At 37.5% G+C, this 22,041-nt stretch overlaps 2 protein-coding genes across 8 annotated transcripts in view; one reads left to right on the top strand and one right to left on the bottom strand.

The window, feature by feature from the left end:
- Positions 1 to 8,369, top strand: part of Fxr1 (FMR1 autosomal homolog 1) — a 66,178-nt gene extending 57,809 nt beyond the window's left edge. For 2 of the 6 annotated variants that reach the window (XM_090342505.1, XM_090342523.1), the window contains 5 exons: positions 1,195 to 1,398; positions 2,610 to 2,810; positions 3,484 to 3,564; positions 6,582 to 6,673; positions 7,328 to 8,369. In XM_090342505.1, coding sequence (XP_090198631.1) covers positions 1,195 to 1,398; positions 2,610 to 2,810; positions 3,484 to 3,564; positions 6,582 to 6,673; positions 7,328 to 7,498 — 749 coding nt within the window. In that variant the 3' untranslated portion in view covers positions 7,499 to 8,369. Of the gene's footprint in view, positions 1 to 1,194; positions 1,399 to 2,609; positions 2,811 to 3,483; positions 3,565 to 3,739; positions 6,674 to 7,327 lie in introns of those variants that run through there. The other 4 variants (XM_090342514.1, XM_090342532.1, XM_090342541.1 and 1 more) reach the window with 3 other exon arrangements.
- Dnajc19 (DnaJ heat shock protein family (Hsp40) member C19) lies at positions 1,335 to 21,688 on the bottom strand. 2 transcript variants are annotated; one of them, XM_090342572.1, is made up of 7 exons: positions 21,581 to 21,688; positions 20,466 to 20,517; positions 20,316 to 20,389; positions 19,041 to 19,120; positions 18,294 to 18,364; positions 17,499 to 17,570; positions 1,335 to 1,422 (listed from the first exon to the last, which is right to left on the bottom strand). In XM_090342572.1, exons 1-6 carry the CDS (start codon positions 21,581 to 21,583, stop codon positions 17,500 to 17,502), a joined length of 351 nt encoding a protein of 116 aa, XP_090198698.1. In that variant the 5' UTR covers positions 21,584 to 21,688; the 3' UTR covers positions 1,335 to 1,422; position 17,499. The 2 variants fall into 2 exon arrangements, with proteins under 2 accessions (XP_090198698.1, XP_090198690.1); XM_090342564.1 differs by lacking the exon at positions 1,335 to 1,422 and having other exon boundaries at positions 16,736 to 17,570.
- Between the last annotated feature and the right edge of the window lie 353 nt (positions 21,689 to 22,041).

Here is a 22,041-nt window from a genome sequence, read left to right on the forward strand (position 1 = left end):
CAGTATTACATGATAACAATGTTTTCTAATATAAGGAGGGAAGGAGGCCTGTTTTCAGTTAGTCTGATGCTGGAAATTGACACACTGAAGGAAATAGATTTGGATATATGGTAAGGAAAGTTACATTCCACAAATCATGAACAGAAATATGAAAATGAGCATACTAATGATTGTGTATGACTTGTTTGTACTATAACAATGATGTTGTAGACTTCCTATGGAATCTTTGACATATTTAAATTTTTTAGACATTTATTTATTTTGCTAATCCTGAGGATTGAACTCAGGGACCGGGCACTGTCCTTGAGCTTTCTCAAGACTACCCTTCTACCACAGTACCACTGGAGGCTTTTTCTGTTTGTAATATTGATGAATTGAACCCAAGGCTTCATGCATGCTAGACAAGCACTTTACCACTAGGCCACATTCCTGGCCCTGTATTTAAACTTTTGAAGGTCTTTTAAGATAGGTTGTAGGAGTAAGAAATGGCATATAAATTTTAAAGTCATGTTCAAATTTTTCTCTCTGGGTATGACTTCTAGTAGTTGTCAAGTGATTTCCTCTCAAGAATTTAAAGTTTATTGAGTACTTTTAAATATTTTACTGTAATTTTTGGCATTACTAAAATGTGCTGTTATTTTATGTACAGTATTAAATACACTTCCAGCTTGTAAGGATCTTTTCTTGGGAATTAAACTAGTAAGCTTCATAACAATTTTTTTTTTTTGAAGTTCACACTGCTAAGTATTTAGGGATTCTGGTTAGAGAATGTGAACAAGGATCACCTGAGAGTCAATAGGTAATGCTAGAATTGCTATATTTTGAGATATTTTTATAAATATGGTTTGTTTTAAATTACTGGATAGCAGTTGTGCTTATCATTTCTAATAATCTAGATTAAAAATACAAAAAAAAAGACAAATTTTGCTATTACCTCTCCATAGTAAGTACAATTTAATATTTTGTGTTTGGTAATAGTTCTGTAGATCTTGACTAGAAGATATTTTACTACTACCACCACCTTAACATTTGATTATTTCAGTTACTAAAATTTCATTTTCATTTACCTAAGATGCAGAAAGCTTGCTTACTTAATAACTTGTAAGAAATGGTTTGAAAACTTTAAGCATTTGTTTAAAAAAACAAGGATCTTCTAATTGGCTGATTTTTTTTTTTTTTTTTTAATTTTTAAAGGTACAAATTCTGAGCTGTCTAACCCCTCTGAAACAGAATCTGAACGCAAAGATGAGCTGAGTGATTGGTCATTGGCGGGAGAAGATGATCGAGAGAGCCGACATCAGCGTGACAGCAGGAGACGCCCAGGAGGAAGAGGCAGAAGTGTTTCAGGGGGTCGAGGTCGAGGTGGACCACGTGGTGGCAAATCCTCCATCAGTTCTGGTAGTCTTTCACATATGTCTGCAACTGTTCAAATGTTAATTTATCACCAATGGTCAACCATTTGGGGAAGTTTCTATGTACTGTGGAGAAATTCATGAAGCAATTAGTATAGTATAGGAAAAACACTTTTCCAGGTTAGAACTTTTGCATGGTGTATTTCTGTCTGAGAGATGTATGTACTTAGAATGTTTTTTTTTTTTTAATTTTCCCTAGATATTTGAGTTATGTGTTTGTTTGCCAGATAGATTTGCTGCTTCGTGTGGGCTTGTTTTGATTTACTTCATTCCATAGATTTCTCTTGAGTGAGGCATTGAGTATTGTTTGGAAATAGTCTGTTAATATACACTACACAAAGGTATCGGCCATTACTTTGAACTCCATAAAAAAGCACTAAAAGCTTTCCTAGAATTCATTGTAGGTGAATATTCTCTTTTATTTCTGTAGCCTCTTTAGGATTCTCTTGGGATGTGAATATTAAAATTAGTATTACTATTCTGTTTGTGCAGTACAACACCTCATTACTAATGGTACATTGGTTTTAGGAATTCTCAAATTTAAAAAATCCAGATAATACATAACACATCTTATGTGTACGTCTTGTAGACTTCAGGGATAAGGAATGTCTGGCCTGCAAAATCATTAGGTTCTTGCCAAGGCAGTCACTGGTGGGGTTTAAAGCACAATCAATTTTAGGAGCTTTTTTCATAGTATTTTGTATGAACATCAACACAGGCTAACATCACATGCCAAATAGTATTGACAGCAAAAATGTTTCCTATTCTTGTTTTAAGTATCTCTACTTTACCTGTAATACTTATTAAAGCATAAATGCTATGTAAGTGTACTATACTTAATAGTGACCAAAAGAATGTACGCAGTTAGTACAATATTTCAATCCACTTTGCCATCTTATTGGTTGAACCCTGCAGATACAAAAAGAGAACTGTTTTAAAAACAATGCAAAGGAAATGTTAGGAAGCTGCTCATCTTTTGCTTTACAATTTTTCATCACCATTTAAATTTTTTATATTTGCACATTTTCATTATTTTCCAGGTAAAATAGTGATACAGAAGCAATTTTTATTTGAAAATATATTTTTATTGGGGAAAATTGATATTTTATCATTAATTGATTTGGTTCATTATAGAATAAAACATTCACAACCGCAGTACTCTTAAACAAATATTTCTTGCCTCTGACATGCATATAGTGCTCAAAGATCCAGACAGCAATCCATACAGCTTACTTGATAATACAGAATCAGATCAGACTGCAGACACTGATGCCAGCGAATCTCATCACAGTACTAACCGTCGTAGGCGGTCTCGTAGACGAAGGACTGATGAAGATGCTGTTCTGATGGATGGAATGACTGAATCTGATACAGCCTCAGTTAATGAAAATGGGCTAGGTATGTAAGCACTTAGGGAACAGGGTGTGTGCGTGCACTTGTGTGCGTGTGTGCGTGTGCATGTGTGTGTGTGTGTGTAAAATTATACTGTAATATATGAATTTTTTAAAAAAATGCGGCTCAAAAGTACAAAGTGTCAATTTCAGTGAAACTAGATAGCTTTTGTCTAGTTTTCACATTTGTTGAATTATTTGAAACTGGGCTTTTTAAAGTACCCTTTGATGCCATTAAATACAGTGCAAGCATTTAACTTTTGTTGTCGCCAAGCCAGACTTGAGCTATCAGCTTGTCTTTCTCAAAAGTCTTTGAAAATGACGTTATTGGGAAGGATTAGTTTCCAGTGGGTTAAGATGTCCTTTGTTGAAAAACTATTGGAGAGAAGCTATTTCTAAATGAACTTAAAGTCTGGGAGTTAGTTTAACGTAGTTAAAAACCCTCTTAATTTCCAGATGAGAATTCCATTTTTAATCTATTTGGAATGCTTAAAAGCTACAAAACTGTCTATTCTGTGAGTACTGTATGCTTAATCTTTAATGTTTAAATCTTTCTCCTTCCTCTTTAAATAAGGAAAGTTGTTTTATGTTACTGTTTTTGTTTTGTTTTTACCTTTTTTTTGTTGTTTTTCTGTTTGTTTTTTTGTCAGAATAGTTCATGGTAAACTTTGCCCTTACAGATGATAGTGAAAAAAAACCCCAGCGACGCAATCGTAGCCGCAGGCGTCGTTTCAGGGGTCAGGCAGAAGATAGACAGCCAGGTAACTAGAGTGGACCTGTTGATACCAGGTCACAAGCATGAAAAAAATGTCATGTGTCTGCATTCTAAATATATTTACATGTTCACATGTGTGCATATATTTTCAAAATTTGTGTTGCATAAATTGTTTATTCAACTAATAAGATTACTAAAGAAAATGCATTCTTTCCCCACAGTGTGAATGTTGAATAACTGGTCTAAGTGAACTAATTTTGCGTTTTAATTTTTTTATGTGGAAATACTGTTAAGAAGACCATAATTTTATTCACTTGGGAGGTTCATCGCACTTGAGATGGATCCTGCCATCCCAGGGACTGTGTTGTATATGTGACTGAGGTTGATCGACCTAAGTGGGTAGCTTTTGCATGGTGCCTGCTTACTGGATTTAACACCTCATTTTTGTGGGAATTTTCATACTCACAGTTTATAAAACTGTTATAAAAAGGAAAAATACTGAAGTGTCCTTTTCCTAATAAGAGGATGCATGTTACGTTTTTGTTTTGTTGTAGTGTGATCCCTTTTCCTTCACACCTACTAACTAATCAGATTAATAGTATTTATTTAGTTTCAGAGTATTAACTTTATATAGTCATAATTTTTAGTAACTGGAAAGAAAATTGTTGTGTATATTTTGAACATAATCCCATCTCCTGTGTACAGAGATTTATATGTATATTCACTATGAAGAAATTGTGTTCACTAGAAATAAACCCTTTTTAAACTAATCAATTTTTGCATTCTTTACAAAGCAAATATCATATATTTCCCCCAGTGTCTAAATTCTAGCATCTTTACTATTGGGTTAAATATATTTGGGACAGTGGTTAAATGTACTCCCATTCAGAGAGTTAATGTTTTAAAGATAGAATTTTTTTTTTAAAGTCAGATAAAACACAGTCCAGAAAATACTTTCTTTTCCTGTTTCTCTTCTCCCCTATCCTAGTGTTAGAACTAATGAATAAAAAATAATTCCATTTTTGGGGTGTGGCACAGCAGTGAAATGCATTATTGGGGGTCTGCATATAAATAGGTAAATGAGCTTAACATGGAATAAGCTACAACATAATTATGCAAGTGAATGGTGAAATCCCAAGTCATAAAAGGACCAGAATAGTAGGATTTCCTACAGAAGAGGCAGATATTTTAGTAATCTTGATTGAAATGACTTTTAAGAATTATCAATAATTTGACAGTGATAGTGATGTGTAGTGCATCTGTTACTGTTTTACTCTGTTCTTAAAGTATTATTACATTTCCTCCTCTAAAATGTCTTACATTCCCTAGTGCTCTCATTTGCCCTACAAAATGATAGGAACACAGGGTGAGTAAAACATTGAATTGTTTTCTTGTTCCTGACTTCAGTTCAGAGGGAGGCAGTCTCCACCTAAAGATTTCATGTTATTCTTAGGACACATTAGTTATTGAAGAGCCTTTACTTAAACTTGAGTACAGTGATGTCAGTTTATTCTTGGACCCACTGAGGAAATTCCAAAGTCCAAATAATCTTTCATAAATTTTGTTTTTCCTAGATATTGTAGTTTTTATTGAATAAAGCATTATAATGACCGATTATAAACAGGTTTTATTTAAGTTAACTGAAGTTTAATTGGCTCCCTTTCATTTAGGGGATAACTCTTAATTGGTAAAATTATGTCAGTTACATTGTTTTTTATGTATAATAGATGAAATTTAGCAGGATTTCCAAGTAGATAATTTTTTTCTTGTTAAATCACTGACATCTGAACTATGGAAACAAATCATGTACTGCTGCTCCCCAACAAGTGACAGTCATTCTCAAAATGGCTTTGTCACCATATGGGTGGATTTAATAATGAGGTACATTATGATAATATCCTCTTTCCAATACTGTACTATCAATTAAATGTATATTTCTTAGCACTAAAATTAAATGACAGAATTTTAAAACACTTTTAAATGGCTACATGTCTAGTAATTTTTCAATGACCCATGTAAGTCCTGATAAGTTTCCCTATGATTTTATGATTCATTTACATAGTTCTTAAAAAGTTCTTGATTACTAGTGTTAGCACATTTATAATTAAAAATGAATTGTAGCTACTACCCAGTTTTTATGCAAATGGGTTGGCTCCATATAATTTAATCTTAAAAGAACTAACTCTTCTTAGGCATAATGACTTAAAGTTAAAATTTACTTGTTTTCTTTTATAATGATTAATTTATAAAATACTGCAGTTCTTAAATAGTTTTGATAGAGTATAATTATCTGTAAGAAGGGGGAGGCAGTTTTTGCCATTTCCTTAGATAGGGATTCTGAGCTTCAAATCTTAAAACTAATTAACAATACCTGTAGAACAAAACTTACTCTATTTGTGTAACAGTGGGAAGTTAAATGGTCTAGTCCTTTTCCTAATCTATTATTTTTACTTCTAAAATCACATTTCAGTCTTTCCCAACAAAGCTGCAATAGTGGGTCGTCATTGAAGTCACTCTGGCCCTTTTTGTCTACATCTTTACTGTACTTAAAGTTACAAAATCAGATGGTTAAATCATAATGCTTTCTAACACATAACATTAAGAAGGAATCACATTGTGTTTGGTTTTTTATTTAAAAAAGGAACAGTTATAAGCAAATGCTAGAAAATTTCAAATTATCACATTGTGCCCCATTTTTTCCCCACATATAATTACAAACAATTGTTTGGACTTAGAACATGGTATCTACCATTTCTTGTGTGTGGATTTGTTTTGTTTTTAGTAATATTTTGTCCTACAACCTTAATAATGAAATAGATGGATTCTTGGTAAAGAGGACTTGAATACGAATTTCCTCATTTTTTCAGCATGAATTTTTCTATTGCCAACATGAAAATCATAGGCAAAAGTTTTTCAAACTTTTTTGGTTGGAAGTGATACCCAACTTTAACATTTTGAATTTGGGTGACCCACCATTAGTTAATAGTGAAGTTACTCTTTATCCATAAATAAATTTGAGAAATATTTTTTCAACACCTGTAATTTTTTTCTCATCTTTAACAGTCACAGTTGCAGATTATATTTCTAGAGCTGAGTCTCAGAGCAGACAAAGAAACCTCCCAAGGGAAACTTTGGCTAAAAACAAGAAAGAAATGGTAAGGAGAATTTAATCTGTAGGGTTTTCTTTTTGTTTCCTTTTTATGTTTTTATTTTAGTTTTTTTGGTATGATTTAGATTTATTTTTTACTTCTTAATGTATGATCACTTGTTTTCCCAATAGACAAGTATTATTTAGTTAAAGAAGACTTTGTTCCTGGCCACAGATGACTGAAGATATAAGATATGCATGCATGAGGCTGAAATCCTTTTTGGATAGAACTTTAGCATTTGTAAAATTCAGTCTGTCCAGCTATATTAGGATATAGGCATCTTAAACTTGTGGTGAGCTGAAGGCTCTGTTCATTTTCTCAGTAGTGGATCTTTTAAATTTTAATTTTTTAAATGCATTCAGGGACTTGATATGTGAGTTTAGGGGAAAAAGGTGAGTGAAGAGGTTATTGTTTTATTTAGATATTTTCTTGTTACCATTACACGGAGCTTTCCTAGTGGTTTCTTTAAACATGACAGATGCTATGGATTGGGCCCTTCTAGAGATAGGAGTTGAGAGACCCCAAAAGGGGGTTAAAAACGTGTTTTTTGATCTGTGGTGGAATGTGAAGTTTTCTAAATTAATATTTATGTAGCTATTTTCCTCCCTAGCTGTAGATTGCATTTATAAAGAAGTTGAAAAAGTTGTCTCCCTTTGGCAGGCAAAAGATGTGATTGAAGAGCATGGTCCTTCAGAAAAGGCAATAAATGGCCCAACTAGTGCTTCTGGCGATGAAATTCCTAAACTACAGCGTACTCCAGGAGAAGAAAAGATTAATACCTTAAAAGAGGAAAATACTCAAGAAGCAGCAGTCCTGAATGGTGTTTCATAAACTGAAGAAGTTCCTAGTTTACAGTTCTCTTACATTACATTTACAATAGTGCTTGTACAAGCTTGCCAAAGATAGAATATGGATCGCCAGTCTTTACATCGTACTTTCAGTTCCTCCATTTGGAATTCAGAAAGGGGAGGGATCCTGAAGAAATCATATGTTAAACATACTTTGACACCTACTGTGTTAAAACTATATCATCAGATGTGCCTTGAGAATAGTATATGTAACATTAAAAAAAGTTGCTGGCTATAGGAAATGTTATTTTGTTTTCAAAATATGGCAGAGATGGGGGGAGGTGGGTGGGGGTGGGATCCCTAACACAATATTCTTTATGAAAGCATTAGCTGCTTTTGTTACATTTTTAATAATATGCAACCACTTCACCTGAGGAAAACTAGAATGAAATGCAGTCTGAAATATTTTGCACTGAATTGTAATTTCATTAGTTTAGTCTGGAAACTGGTCTGTTTTAATGTGTTTTTTAAATGCTGTATGAAGAGGAAAAAACTGCAGACCACTGGAATACATTTGTTAACTCATCTGCAGGGACACTGGGTGATATTGGCAGTGACTGTTCTACATTGAGGCTTTGTTTGGTTTATTTATTAAAGTGTACAGTATTTAAAATCAAACATAGCTTTAGTTAAAACACTAAGCTGATTAGTCATGTCCATTCAGACCTAACCTAAACTACTGAAAAAAGATCATTTTCCAGAAAGTTGATTCTGTATAAACTACATGTTAGTCTTCAGTAGAGTAACTTTCACTTTTTCTTTTCCTTTTTTAATTTTTTTTTTAAATTTTGGTTGTTTGATGTGCAATATGTTTTTGTATGCAGGTAGTAAATAAACTTTGATCTTCCATTTGCTGATTTTTAACTTTCTACTTTTTATGCCAATTATTACAAAGTAGTTGGACCTACTTCGAGGCACAGAAGTTTCTCGGATTGCTTTTAAAAAGCATCTATTCTTAATTATACCTGAAAATGTGTAGTGGACCATTTAATCACTTTGTAGTAAATGTTCTGCAATATTTAGCACTAGTTAGATTGTTAGAATAGGGGGTTAGGGAATTTATATTATGTTTATTAGAAAAATTTGTATCAACTTCTAATCAGTGGAAAATTTTAGAAGATAAAGTATAGAAGCCAGAGTTTTATTTTGTCTTAATTCCCTTTATTAAGATTATTTTTTAAAAGTACAATAAGCAGTAAAGTGCTTTATGATTTCAAAAGGAAATTTGAAGGTCCTGTATTAGTGACTGAGGTATCTTAAAGCATGAGGTCAAAAAATGCAGGAAGTCAATATTTTACGCACCGCTAACAAAGGATACAGCGCTGTAGCATCTGAAAACATGCACAAAATTACTAAGTTATGCTTATATTTACCATTTACAACATAAAGGATAATACAGTATATTTTAAAGGTGCATAGCCCTGATGAGTGTGGACGGGGTGAAGGAGGAGATACTAAATTAGATGGTGATAATTGGTTCTTAGTCATGCTTGGTACTGGGGATAATTTAAGGTCTAGTGAAAAATTCCTGTGCTTTCTACAAATATGCCAAGTAATTCATCGTATCTTGATTTCAATGTTACTTAAATATTTTTAGTCCATCTAAGCTAAAAACAAACTGGCTTTTAAATTGTTAGTTCTCTTGCCTTATAAGGTGGTTACAAACTAAACCATAAAGTCATGGGGTGGGTGAGTGGGTGTGTGCATGCCTGCCTGCCTGTGTCTGTGTCTGTGATGGGGATTGAACTCTAGGCCTGGGCGCTGTCCCTGAGCTCTTCAGCGTAAAGCTACCACCCTATCCCTGGAGCCACAGCTCTACTTCCCATTTGCTAGTGATTAATTGAAGATAAGAGTTTCAAGGATTTTAATGAGCAGGCTAGCTTTGAACCTCTTGACACTTAGGTCTCAGCCTCCTGAGTAGCTAGGATTACAGGCATTAGTCATTAGCCATTGCTCCTGGTAAGTAATAGGTATTTTTAACTTTTTTTGGGGGTGGTGGTGGTGGTGCTGGAGATTGAACTCAGAAACTGTAGTATTCTGCCACTGAGCTATATCTTTAGCTCGTGAAGAATTTTAATTCCTAAATTAGGAAATGCAATATATAGACTAGATTTGCTATGTAGAATAGATTCACTAAAATCTTTTGAAGTCGTAAGGATAGTTGAGTAGTTTAGAGTAGCAGTTTTTGTCCTCTTTTAAATAATTGTTTTTATTACTTTGCAGTTAAACACAGTGCCTTGTCCTTAAAAAATAGGCACTGAAGAGTTGTGGTATGCAGGCTTGCTTTCTCAAAAAGATCTTTGACTACTCTGCTAGTTAGATGAGATGTTGGAATGGAAGTATGTATACTATACTACAGTCAAGCAAATGGTTTTCTAAAGATCTTGTTCAGAGCTCTGTTTCAGCATGTGCATGTGAAACTGAAGTGTGAATCATGAAGAAGGAGTTGAGACATGGGATAAAAATGGTGTTTCTCCTGATGAGGGCAAGGATTCATAGTTAAACCATACAAAACTTGAGACATTGATTAGGTTAGCACAAGTATAATAGGGATATAAACAAACACCCATTTTAAACACTTTAATGTGGAATTGAGAGAAGCAGTTACACTACACAAGGCTCTCATGAGAGGTAATCTTAACTATTTCAGACAAAGCTGAGAGTTTATTTTTTGCCAGTCCTGGGGCTTGAACTCAGCGCCTGGGCACTGTCCTTGAGATTTCTCAAGCCTAGAGCTCTACCCACTTGCATCTATAGCTCCTCTTCTGTTTTTTTCTGAGTATGTGGTACTGAGGAATCAAACGCAGGGCTTCATGCATACTAGGCAAGCACTCTACCAGTAGGCCAAACTTGAGAGTCAGTATTTAAGTTCAGATAGCCTAGCTTTTGTGCTTACACTCCTAGGAAGCTGAGATCTGAGCATTTGAATCTGCAGTTTGAATCTAGTCTAGACACTGAAGATTAAATTTCCCAACCTGGAGTTCATCCCTCTGCTAGCACATAAAAGTGAAGGCAGCCAACACACACACACACACACGGCAAAAAACGCTGGTATTGTGATAAGATGAACGTAGTTAATAGATTAGTCTTTCTTTTTAGGTTGGTTCTCAGCAATTAATTGGTTTTAAAAAAAATCACTTGAGCCTGTGAGTGTGGGGCGTGGTGCCTCACGCCTGTAATCCTAGCTAGCTACTCAGGAGTCTGAGATCTAAAGATTAAGGTTCAAAGCCAGCCCAGGCACAAAAGGACCTGAAACTCTTATCTCCAACTAACACCTAGAAAATGGGAAGCAGGGCGTTCAAGGGTAGGGCAGTAGCCTTGAGCTGAAGAGCTCTGGGACACCATCCAGATCCAAGGGTAGGATGGAAGCCTTGAGCTGAAGAGCTTAAGGACAACACCTAGGCCCAGGGGTAGGGTGGTAGCCTTGAGCTGCAGATCTCAGGGATAGCACCCAGGCCAAGTTCAAGCCCCCATGACCCCCCTCCCCCAAAAAGCCCCACACACTGGAACTTTTGTAGCTATTTACTATTTACCAGGGCTTTGAAACCTTGCTCTAAAAGTTGGTATGATACCCTAGATTTAGATAGTATTATTTCTGTCTTTTTTTTTTTTGAACACTTTTTTTTTTTTTTTTTTTTGCCAGTCCTAGGCTTGAGCTCAGAGCCTGAGCACTGTCCTTGGACTTTCTCAAGGCCAGAGCTCTACCACTTGAGCCTCAGCACCACTTCCAGCTTTTTTTTCCCTATGTATGTGGTACCCAGGAATCGAACCCAGGTTTTCATGCATGCTAGGCAAGCACTCTACCAGTAGGCCAAATTACCATCCCTGTTCTACTTTTTGAGGTTCAAAACAATCAGGATTGAGGATTTAGTTCAGTGAAAGGCCACTTGCCTTTTGAGTGCAAGCCCCTGAGTTCTATCCTTAGTTTTGCAAAAAGTAAATGATAAAAACATTTAGCACTGTTTCATAAAGGGAATAGTACCCCATATCAATGCATTTTGTGTGTCAGGTGACAACAGGGGAGACTTAAGAGGTGTGAAAAGTATGTTATAAAGTCTCATGCAGTTTTCCTGTTGGGATCCTTACACCTTTGTGTAAGGTGATAAGCCTGATAGTGTGTTTGGATTGTAGTTGATCATAATCCACTATTATGACTTTTTTCCTTTTTTTTTTCTCATGGGGCTTAAACTCTGGGCCTGGGCTTTGTCGCTGAACTCAAGGCTGTTATTGCTCTACCACTTTGCACCACAGCACCACTTCCATTTTCCAAATGGTTATTTGTAAGTTTCATGGATTTGTGTGCCAAGTTGGCTTTGAACCTGGTGATCCTCAGATCTTGGCCTCCTGAGTACCTAGGATTACAGGTGCGAGCCACTTGGGCCTGGTCTTTTGTTTTAAAGAACTGCAGTAATTCCAGTCAGATGTAGCCAAACTTTTGACAAGTTCTATTGACTGCTCCCTGGTTGTGAGGCTTGAACTCGGTGAGCCACAGAATCACTTCCAGTTTTCTAGTGGTTAGTTGGAGTTAGAGTCTCACTGACTTGACTGCCTGGGCTGGCTTTGTTGAACCAAGATCTTCAGATCTCAGCCTCCCGAGTAGCTCGGATTACAGGCATGAGCCACTACACCTGGGTATTGACTTGAATTAAGTTCAAAGATTAAAAGGAAAATCACTACTTTTATGAGTCAAAATGAGTCTCTTCTGGTTCAACCTAATTGCACCTTTTCCGTATATGGGACTCTTGGGGCTTGAACTCAAGCCTTATTGCTCAAGGCAGTTAATTGGATATAAAAGTTTGAAAGTTCCTGCTCAGCCTGGCAAACAATTCTAAAAGATTTTCCATAGTCAAATTTTTTATTTCCACTTATAATTGTAAAATATATGCCAGGTGTAAAAACACAATTGGGGCCGGGAGTTTGGCCTAGTGGTTAAAGTGCTTGCCTAGCATGCATGAAGACCCGGGTTCGATTCCTCGGTACCACATACATAGAAAAAAGCCAGAAGTGGTGCTGAGGCTCAAGTGGTAGAGCTCTAGCCTTGAGAAAGTCCAAGGACAGTGCTCAGGCCCTGAGCTCAAGCCCAGGACTGGCAAAAACAAAAAAAACACAACTGGGAGCCATTATTTTATTCACTTTGACTAATGGAGAGCTATACTTGAGGGATCTTCAGTGTGAACACAACAGTAGTCTACTCATCAGGCCTGGAGTTAACATTTAACCATATGACTAGTTTCCCAAGGAGTATACCATATAAAATGGCATGTGTTATAATTATCCTACACTTCCACTGGCAAAATCTCATTCACTCCAGCCAATCGACGTTCTGCTTGATAGCTTCTTGAATTTTTTTTCAGTTCTAGTTCTTATTGAAGTACTGTCTACTTGTTTGTACTTTTAAAAATAACTTTATTTTCCTAGTTTAGGTTCTACTTTGATTAGCTTTGCAGTAGCTCCATTATTACAAACCAGTTCATGCCTTTATCTTGTTCGAAGTTTGTTTTTAACTTTAAATAAATGTAAACACTGCATTTGAAATTACTAAAAAAATAATTCAGGTGCATGTTCCAAGCCATACCAAATATTGCCAACACTCTATCACTGGGTCAGGAATAACAGGTAGTGGGATAGAAGCACTTGGAACCTGTTGCTAAGGTGATAATCTTAAGTCCAGAATTCCATCACAGGGTCTATAAAAAGACCCTGCTACTCAAGAAGTAGCTGACTGGAGTTGAGTCTTAACTTCTTCAGTAGTTCTGATTACACATGTTATGCCAATGGATACCCAGCTCAAATGCAGTCTTCCAGTTTTATTTTTATTTTATTTTTTGTGGGTCATGTGGCATGAACTCAGCCTGGGCACTGTCCCTGAGCTCTTCAGCTCAAGGCTAAGACCCTACCCTTGAGCCAAGCCTCACTTCCCGAACCTCCTGAACAGCTAGAATTACAGGCGTGAGCCACGGTTCCCGGATTCTTCTAGTTTTCTTTATGTCTAATTTAGATGGCTACTTTTGTCAGTTGTCAGGCTTGAACTCGGCCTGGGCCCTGTCCCTGAGCTCTTCAAGGCTATTAGCTCTACCACTTGAGCCACAGCATTTGGTAATGAGGAATCGAACCCAGGGCTAAATACATACTAGGCAAGCACTCTACCACTACGCCACACTTCCAGTCATATTTTGTATTTTATTTGAAGTGTTTGCAACAAGCTTTAAGTACTGACTCAGAATGTAACAACAAAGGTTTCTGAACTGTAAAACCTTTATAGGTCACTTGCCAGGAGGATAAAATAGTTACAAACAACCCAGCATTCTACCCTTACGCTAGTAGTGCCTTGAAATATTCTAAATTAAAGCAGTTTACAATTTCATGGCTTCTGTGGTAAACTGTGTACATAATTTCCCAATAGTTAATGGTTTTGCTTTTTCTTCTGTCTCTTACATTTGGAGCAGCTTTTGAGTGGGTTTTAGGAACTATATTACTAAATGTAAGACTCAGAATATACCATGAGGCGTATATGCCACTTGGCCTTTCACACATAGATTCTTAAAAGTTTAGAGTCTAGATAGCCCCGTCTCTTTTGGAACTTAAAATACTCTCTCCTGTGTGCTGGGATAGGGATACTACTACCTACCTTGTTTTCAAGCAGTTCTTGAATTGTGTGATAAACATGACATGAATGGTGCACTCTTGAATGGAGTGATAAACATGACTACATTTTGTTTCAATGTTTCTAAACTAGGTAATCAATGTTACACCATTTAAGAAGTTATAAACACAGAAGATACTTCACCAGTAACAACTATCACTGAAATTCATGAAGCTATAAAGCAGAACATTGATAAGTACTAGTATGTGGAGAATTACTAGTGTTACTAATGGTATCAACTCAGTAGGTCCAGAAAGACATTACAAGTCTAGGTCGGACCTACAGAAATTCTCATTTATGTCCACTGAGAATAAAAACAAATTAATGAACTGGACACAAAATGTAAGTTTTATTTCTACTGGCTATACAATCTTGCACATAATTTCCTCTGCCATTACTTAACCACAGACATGGCAATATCCTTAGTAGTTGGTCATTCTTATGCAGGCGAGGAAGCATAAACTCAGGATAGAGATCACATGCTGGAAATGCACCTAGCTATTGCAGAACTTCTGAGTTCTGTACTTCCTATTTCCTGTTTTAACCATACTTTCATTCCTTTTGTGTTGTGGTGTTTCAAGTGAGGATTGAGTGCCTGAGTGCTTTATTTTCATTAACTCTTAACTACTAATCTCCATTTAAAGTGGTAATATTTGGTCGGGAGTTTGGCCTAGTGGTAGAGTACCCGCATAGCATGCACAAAGACCAGGGTTCGATTCATCGTAACCACATTTTTAGAAAAAGCTGGAAGTGGTGCTGAGTTCAAGTGGTAGAGCTCTATCCATGAGAAAGCCCTAGGTTAAATATTCAGGATTAGGGAATTAAAAAGAAAATTATCTGTAAACAATATCTGTTAATGGAAAAGGCCCCAAGCTAAATGTTTAACAAGTGGGAGACCTACATCTTAATCCCAAGGAAAATATGCTTGGATGGTCTTAATTTTGAAAAAGTGTAGGAGAGCACAGAACTTTGGATCTGAGACCATCCTTCTCACTTAGCTTGTCTCCTTACTTGGACAAGTTCATTAAATTTAATTTCCACACATGTAAAATAAAAATGTAAGTAATGGTCAAGATACAGAGATACATTGTCAGTATAAGAATATTATGTTAAAAAAAATCCAGCCTATGGGGCTGGGAGTTTGGCCTACTGGTAGAGTGCTTACCTAGCATGCACGAAGGCCCTGGTTTGATTCATCGGTACCATATACATAGAAGTTGTGCTGAGGCTCAAGTGGTAGAGCTCTATCCTTGAGAAAAGCCAAGGACAGTGCTCAGGCCCTGTGCCCAGGACTGGCAAAAAAAAAAAAAAAATCCAACCTAAAATATGAAGATTTTCACAGACCATTTCTATCAGTTACATAGACTATGATTTAAAGCCTTCACATAGATGACATGGATTTTTTTTCTGCTTGTAAAAAGGAAGCCTAGAAAAAAAATAAAGCTGCTATGAAAGAGAAATGTGATTATTTCAATGTGGTTTCTATTGTCTAAACACCTGTCTAGAAACAGGTATGTTAGAATAAAACACCCAATGGCATTCAGCCCTACTGCACTGTTGTCCTTTACAGTTAGTGGCTGATTGCCTGTGTTTCAGAGATCTGGTTTTAAGTTTTGTCTGATACTATGTTCATAGAAACAGGTTTTGGTTAACTAATCCAAATGATTAAAGTAAGATCAGTAAACCAACTTAGTTTTCACTTAGTGGATTTTTTTTATTATAAAATTTACTCAAAAGATTTTCATCCTGCAACATTCCACATATTTTCTTGGTCATTTTTGAATACCCAAAATGACAAAAACATGAACTGTATCAGGTGGTTAAATAAGACAATGCTCTATCTGCCTTCCTATTTCAGCGTGCAACTCTCCTTTATGTGCCTTTTCTTTCTTGATCAGTCATGGGGCTTAAACTCAGGGAATGGCTTTTTTTCACTCAAGGTTATCTCTACTATGAGCCACAATGCCACTTTGAGATAATCTCAAGGGCTGTCTTTGAGCCATGATCCTCAAATCTCCACCTTTTGAGCAGGCAGGATAACAGGCCCAGCTTTGTGCTTTCAATAGTAAGATGCTTACTTCTGCTTAAGATCCTCACAGGAGCTTGCATTTCCCCTATGAACAAATTTTTGTAATTGTATTTCAGTGTTTCAGTTTATATTAAAATACTAGAACCAGGTATTTTCACCTTCCTTGTCCCTAAAATTGCTAATTTTTTTTAAAGTACCTCCCAAACCAATGAAAAAAAGAACTCTATAAGACAGAGGAATCAACAATAAATCCAAGCTTTAAAATGTCCCCAAATAGGTTCCAGTAGAAAATGCTCACCTTCACTATTTTAATTTAGAACTTGACAATAATTTGAGAAAATTTAGATATAGCCATCATCATTTATCTGCTTTACAAAAAAAAAACCTTGGGGTCTACTGACTGGGTAGTTTGCCTCGTGTTCTATAGGTCCTCTGTTAAACATGGTTACATTTTGTTAGTGTCACCTGCCTTCATGTCATACAAATGTATTGTACATAAGTTCTCAGCATAGAGTGAGAAATACTTTGGTGTAAGGAATTTTAGTATCACTAGTAGTGTTTTGTCTTTTCCATAATTATAAATTCTAAGTTACAGTAAAACCTACAAAAATTTTTAAAGACCAGTACACTTAACAGGCTAGATACACTATAAATTTACCATTGATTTAAAGAAACTGTACTGTCAATCTGTACTTTAAGGTATGAAAAATGAATTGTTACTGATAGGTAATGTCCTAGTAACAGTGTTGTGGCTAAATACATCTAAACACAACATTGTGAGTAGGCAGGCCCATTGTACCCCAGTATTTAGAAGAAGTTCAACAGTGTGAGTTTCATAATACTAATGGCTACAGCTGACTGGTACAGGGCTCTTTTAGAATAGGGTCAATTTATCTGCTACATAAGTATGTTTCTAATCAACTAGTATACATCTGTCATTACTGAATAGTAGCCTCAAATATTTTAATGTTCTCAAATAAAATATACCAAAGCTTTGATTTAGCTTGTTTGTGCTGAATCATTTAAAAAAATTTTTTTCACCACTCCTGGGCTTTAAACTCAAGTGTCTGAGCACTGTCCTTGGGCTTTCTTAGGGCTAGAGCTGTATAACTTGAGCCACAGCACCAATTCCAGCTTTTTTCTGTTTGTGGTACCCAGGAATCATACTTGGATTTTCATACATGCTAGACAAGCACTCTATCACCATGCCAAACTCATGGCCCTTAAAAATGCTTAAAAAAATTTTTTAAATCATTTTTTATTATAAAAAGTTGGTACTCGTATGTTAATATGAACAATTCATATATTTACTTCATTTTTTAGCTTGACCTTCTAGTAAATCTTTAGCTTCATTGATTTTGGCTGCTATGTAAGGAGATCCTCCTATAGGAGAAAGAAAAGAGCCAATTTTAGTTCCTTTTCTTTTTATTGTCTTCTTTCCTTTCTAATACTAACCAGGACCTGTGCGTACCCAAGAGCAGCAAACAGCTTTAGCAGAACACAACAGAAATGTAAATGCAGCCTGATTTTCCTTAGACCTAATAAAGCAGAAGATCTCTAGGTAATGTTTATTTCTTACACTGCTAGGTCAGATTTAAGCAATTGCTACCTTGTTTAAATGTGTCAATATACTCTCTTAAAATACCTACCTCTATGTTTGTAAAAGATTTGTGCACTAAAACATGGATTTTTGTAGTCTTTTAGTACTGAGAGGAATTACGTGCTTTGAGCAGTCAGACTAAAAAGAGTATCAAAAGTGAATATACTTAGATTACTCTGTAATCTAGTTCAAAGAATATACAAGAGGAGTCACAACTTTACTAAAATTTAACTATTGTTTTAATGTTGAATCTAAACAACAAAAAAAGAAACTGAAGGGCCAGCAGTACGCTATTGGAATTCACATTTATCATAAATGGAGATCTTAAAAGCATTGTTAATAATGAAGGCTTCTAGCTATTGTATCTGTTCATTCATTAAGACAATTTAACATTGTATTCTGAGACACTAAAAACAAATGGACCCAGTTTGTTCACACACAGATTTTTAAATGTAACAGCCAAGAGTTAGTTCCAACAGCATACTTAACAAGAATTTAATGATTACCTTTGTCTGGGTGGTTTAAGAGCATAATTCTTCGATGAGCATCTCTTATCTTTCCTTTATTGGCAGTAGGGCTAATTTGAAAAGGGAAAAAATAGAAACTTTGATCTCCTGGATCCCATTAAAAATAAAGAGCAATTAAAAATAGTGAAACTACAATAAACCAAAATAGTATAAAAGGCTGCTTATGAGCCTCCACATGAATGCAAATGTGTATTCTACATTGGAAAGCTATACTGAACCTTAAAAAAGTAAAACATTGGCCAGGAGTTTGGCCTAGTGGTACAGTGCTTGCCTAGCATGGACAAAGACGTAGGTTCGATTCTTTGGAACCACACACACAGAAAAAGCCAGAAGTGGTGCTATGGCTAGAGCCACAGTGGTTCTAGCCTTGAGAAAACCCAACGACTGTGCTCAGGCTCTGAGCTCAACCCCAGGACTGGCAAAAAATAATAATAATAATATAGTTGAACACCAAAGTTAAATTTTACTAAAATAAAATCGCTTACTGAATGGGAAACCTATTTGGAAATTACTGCAGGATTACTTCCTAGAAAATGTCTTGACTACAAAGAACAATGTGATCATCTGTTTAGAAGTCTTTCATAAAGACTTTTTGTCCTGGTGTGTCATCCATTTAACTTTGGATTACACAGGAAACAGCAAGGCTACATGAACTAAACCTGAAATAATTCTAGGCCAGACCCACTGCCTGCACTGGAAAAAATTTCTACTTAGAAATGATTTTACCTTACACCGAGTATTAATGCTGCTTCCCGCTTTGTCATTTTGGGTTCAAATCCACCTCTGTAGTAGCCACCACTGAAGGCCTGAGAAAGGAAATTTTCATTAAAGAAATAAATGGAAGGGAGTGTACAACCATAGGAACAATTGAAAAATGAGACATTTCAGAGCACTCTACAAATACTTATACCCTCACCTCCATCCCCCCATTACAACCAATCTTGGGGATATAAAACAGGGAACAGTGTTTCTAATACAGGTTTTTCAGGAGTGTTACCCATCTTCAAGATACAAGTTTCACCTTAGCTGGGCCCTGATGGCTTAGGCCTGTAATCCTAGCTCCGTGGGAAGCTGAGACTCCTATCATCAGTTAATCACTAAAAAGCCAGAAGTGGTGCTGTGGCTCAAGTGGTAGAGAGAAAAGGCTCAGGGATGGGCCTAAGCCTTCAGTTTAAGTCCTACGACTGTTGTTCGCGCACGGACACAGACACACATGCGAGACAATAAGAAACTGGGCACTGGTGAACTGTAATCCTAACTACTCAGGAAGGAGTCTGAGATCTGAGCACTGCAGTTTGAAGCCATCCCTAAATGTCTGAGACTTAACATCCAATTAGCAAAAAAAAAAAAAAACCAAGAATAATAGCAAGAAAGCTAAAGGATGTTGCCTACATCGAGTACAAGTCCTACCAAAAGAAAACATGGTTTCAAATACAAGGCTTCATGAAGAGAACTAGATGTCATTTTTTGGTAATTGTTTCAAGACCCTAGCACTCAAATAAAACTTGGTATGTGGCTAATGTTGTGATATCAGGTACTTTTACCTTACTAGATCAGAAACTGTACTGGTAATTGCCATATTCAGTTTTTCTTGTTCAAAGACAAGCTTGATCATCTCAGTCAGTTTAGCACCCAGAGTAACTGAGACTACAAGCTTGTACCACTTGGTCACATCTTGCTGAATCTAACAGAGTATGTAGGTCTTGCATTAGCCAGCTCTAAGAACATACAGTAACAATGAGTCTCTTTGGATCTCTGTGTGCTCATGATACAGACAAGATACACACAGCAGAAGATGAAGTAGATGAACTTGCTAACACTACCCACCCATACTTGTCACATAACTCATCACATTAACATTCTAAGATTAGTACTACTGCAAAATTTACAGCTTGTACACATACTCTGGGAAAATGAAAAGGCACCAAAAGCAATCACACTGAATTTCATGGATGATTGGATCTTTAGAAAAAAATAGCAAAAGAATGTTTTAAGTCTTACAGATTTTGGTAGGCTTTGAAAAACTTGTTTTACTTGAGGCTCCATATGCTTCATGGCTTGTAAAACATAACGGCCTAAAACCAAAAGCAATATATAAATTAATTAACCCTAAAAATTCCCACTTCATTTCCATTCCCGTCACAAACAAACCTGCAAATCCTGCAGCAGCAATGGTCAGCCCAACTGCTACCACTGTACTGGCCTGGTAAGAAGAAAATATATACTTATTAATTCTGCCCTCATGTGCACCCTAACTCATTACATATATCCACATCTGCTTGTAAATATATATTGGCCAACGATTTTTTTTTTTAGCCAGTCCTGGGCCTTGAACTCAGGGCCTGGGCACTGTCTTTGGGCTTTCTCAAGGGTAGCGCTCACTCACTGAGCCAATGCACCACTTCCATCTGTTTTCTATGTGGGTGGTACAGAGGAATCGAACCTGGGTCTTGCATGCTAGGCAAGCAGTCTACCACTAGGCCAAACTCCTGCCCCTTGGCCAATGACTTAACATGCAATTTTGTTGGGCAAGCATGGTGACTCACGTCTGTAAATAAGAGCATTCCTGAGGCTTGTGAGTTCAAGGTTAACCTTGAGACAACTTGTCTTGATAAAAAAAAAAAAATCCTTCATTATAAAAACATACCGTGTGAAGGGTATGAATTCTCACTAGAGGGTATATCAACTTGCTATTACCTCTACCACAGTGAAAGAATGAGTTATTTCCACTAAAACCTTCTCACCTCGAACACTCAAACGAGTGAAGTTCAATCGAGAGCAGTGGAAATAAGATTTCTGCTAGAGAAGGGTCAAAACTATTTAGAGAGATCTCACAGAATTCCCAACTTGTCAACACTTGACGTGGGTGAAGCTAGAAATATCTGGGTACCTTTCTGAGTGTCTCTGGCACTGTCTCGCAGTCACCAAACAAGGACGGGGCATATACATGCTCAAGTGACAGGGGTCAGAGATGTGTCACCGGAACCCGCGGGGACGACAGCCCGCAGTGGAGGAAAGAAAGCCAAGAGCGGCTCGAGCCTCCGCCTGCCCGGGCGGTGTCCGAGCGGCGAGGCCTGCGAGCCCACAGGGCGGGCAGGCGGACCAGGGCCCTGGCGGGAAGGCCCCCCCCCCCCCCGCACGCCCCGGCCGCACACGGTACGCAGGTTAGAGCAGCGGCGAGCGGGCTCCGGCCCACGGCCGCGCTGGGCAGGTCGCGGCGATGCCGTCGGCAGGCGGGCGGGAGCCTGCCGGCGTGCTGCACTCACCATGGCTCAGCGCGGCTCCACTGCCTCCACCGGGAGCGAGTCTCATCCCGCCCCGGGGCCTCGGCCTTCTCCACAGGAAAGGCCCGACGGCCGCGAGCTCACCGTTCCTAGAGCCCGGCGGAATACGGCAGTGGGCGTAAGCCAGCCAGCAAACTGTCGTAAACTGCGGCGCGAGGGAGGAGGAGGCTTGGCTGTTCGGCGGGCGGGCCAGAGGATCGGATGTGACTTCCGGTGGGCGGGAGCGGGCGGTTCCGCCTCCTGGCTGGGGGCGGGGCTGCGGGACCCTGGGGCTTTGCGTGGGCCCTGGGGCTTCGGGACTGACAGTCTCTGGGCCCAGATGTCTGGGTTTGGCTGAAAAAGTTGCAGTCGGAATGTGTGACCAAGTGGACCATCTGTGTGTGGGGGGGTGGGGGGCGGATCAGGGGTCTGGGCGTCCTGCTTTTGCTTAGAACAGCTTTATT

Source organism: Megascapheus bottae, chromosome 1 (genome assembly GCF_031878675.1).
Source record: "Megascapheus bottae isolate mThoBot1 chromosome 1, mThoBot2.hap1, whole genome shotgun sequence".
In the NCBI taxonomy this organism is placed as follows: domain Eukaryota; kingdom Metazoa; phylum Chordata; class Mammalia; order Rodentia; family Geomyidae; genus Megascapheus; species Megascapheus bottae.

Coding starts and splice junctions, on each gene's coding strand:
- Dnajc19 (XM_090342572.1), bottom strand. Junction 20,390..20,465: donor TGCTGCTGCAGGATTTGCAG/GTTTGTTTGTGA, acceptor TTTTGGTTTTAG/GCCGTTATGTTTTACAAGCC. Junction 19,121..20,315: donor TTCAAAGCCTACCAAAATCT/GTAAGACTTAAA, acceptor TTCCTTTCTCAG/GCCTTCAGTGGTGGCTACTA.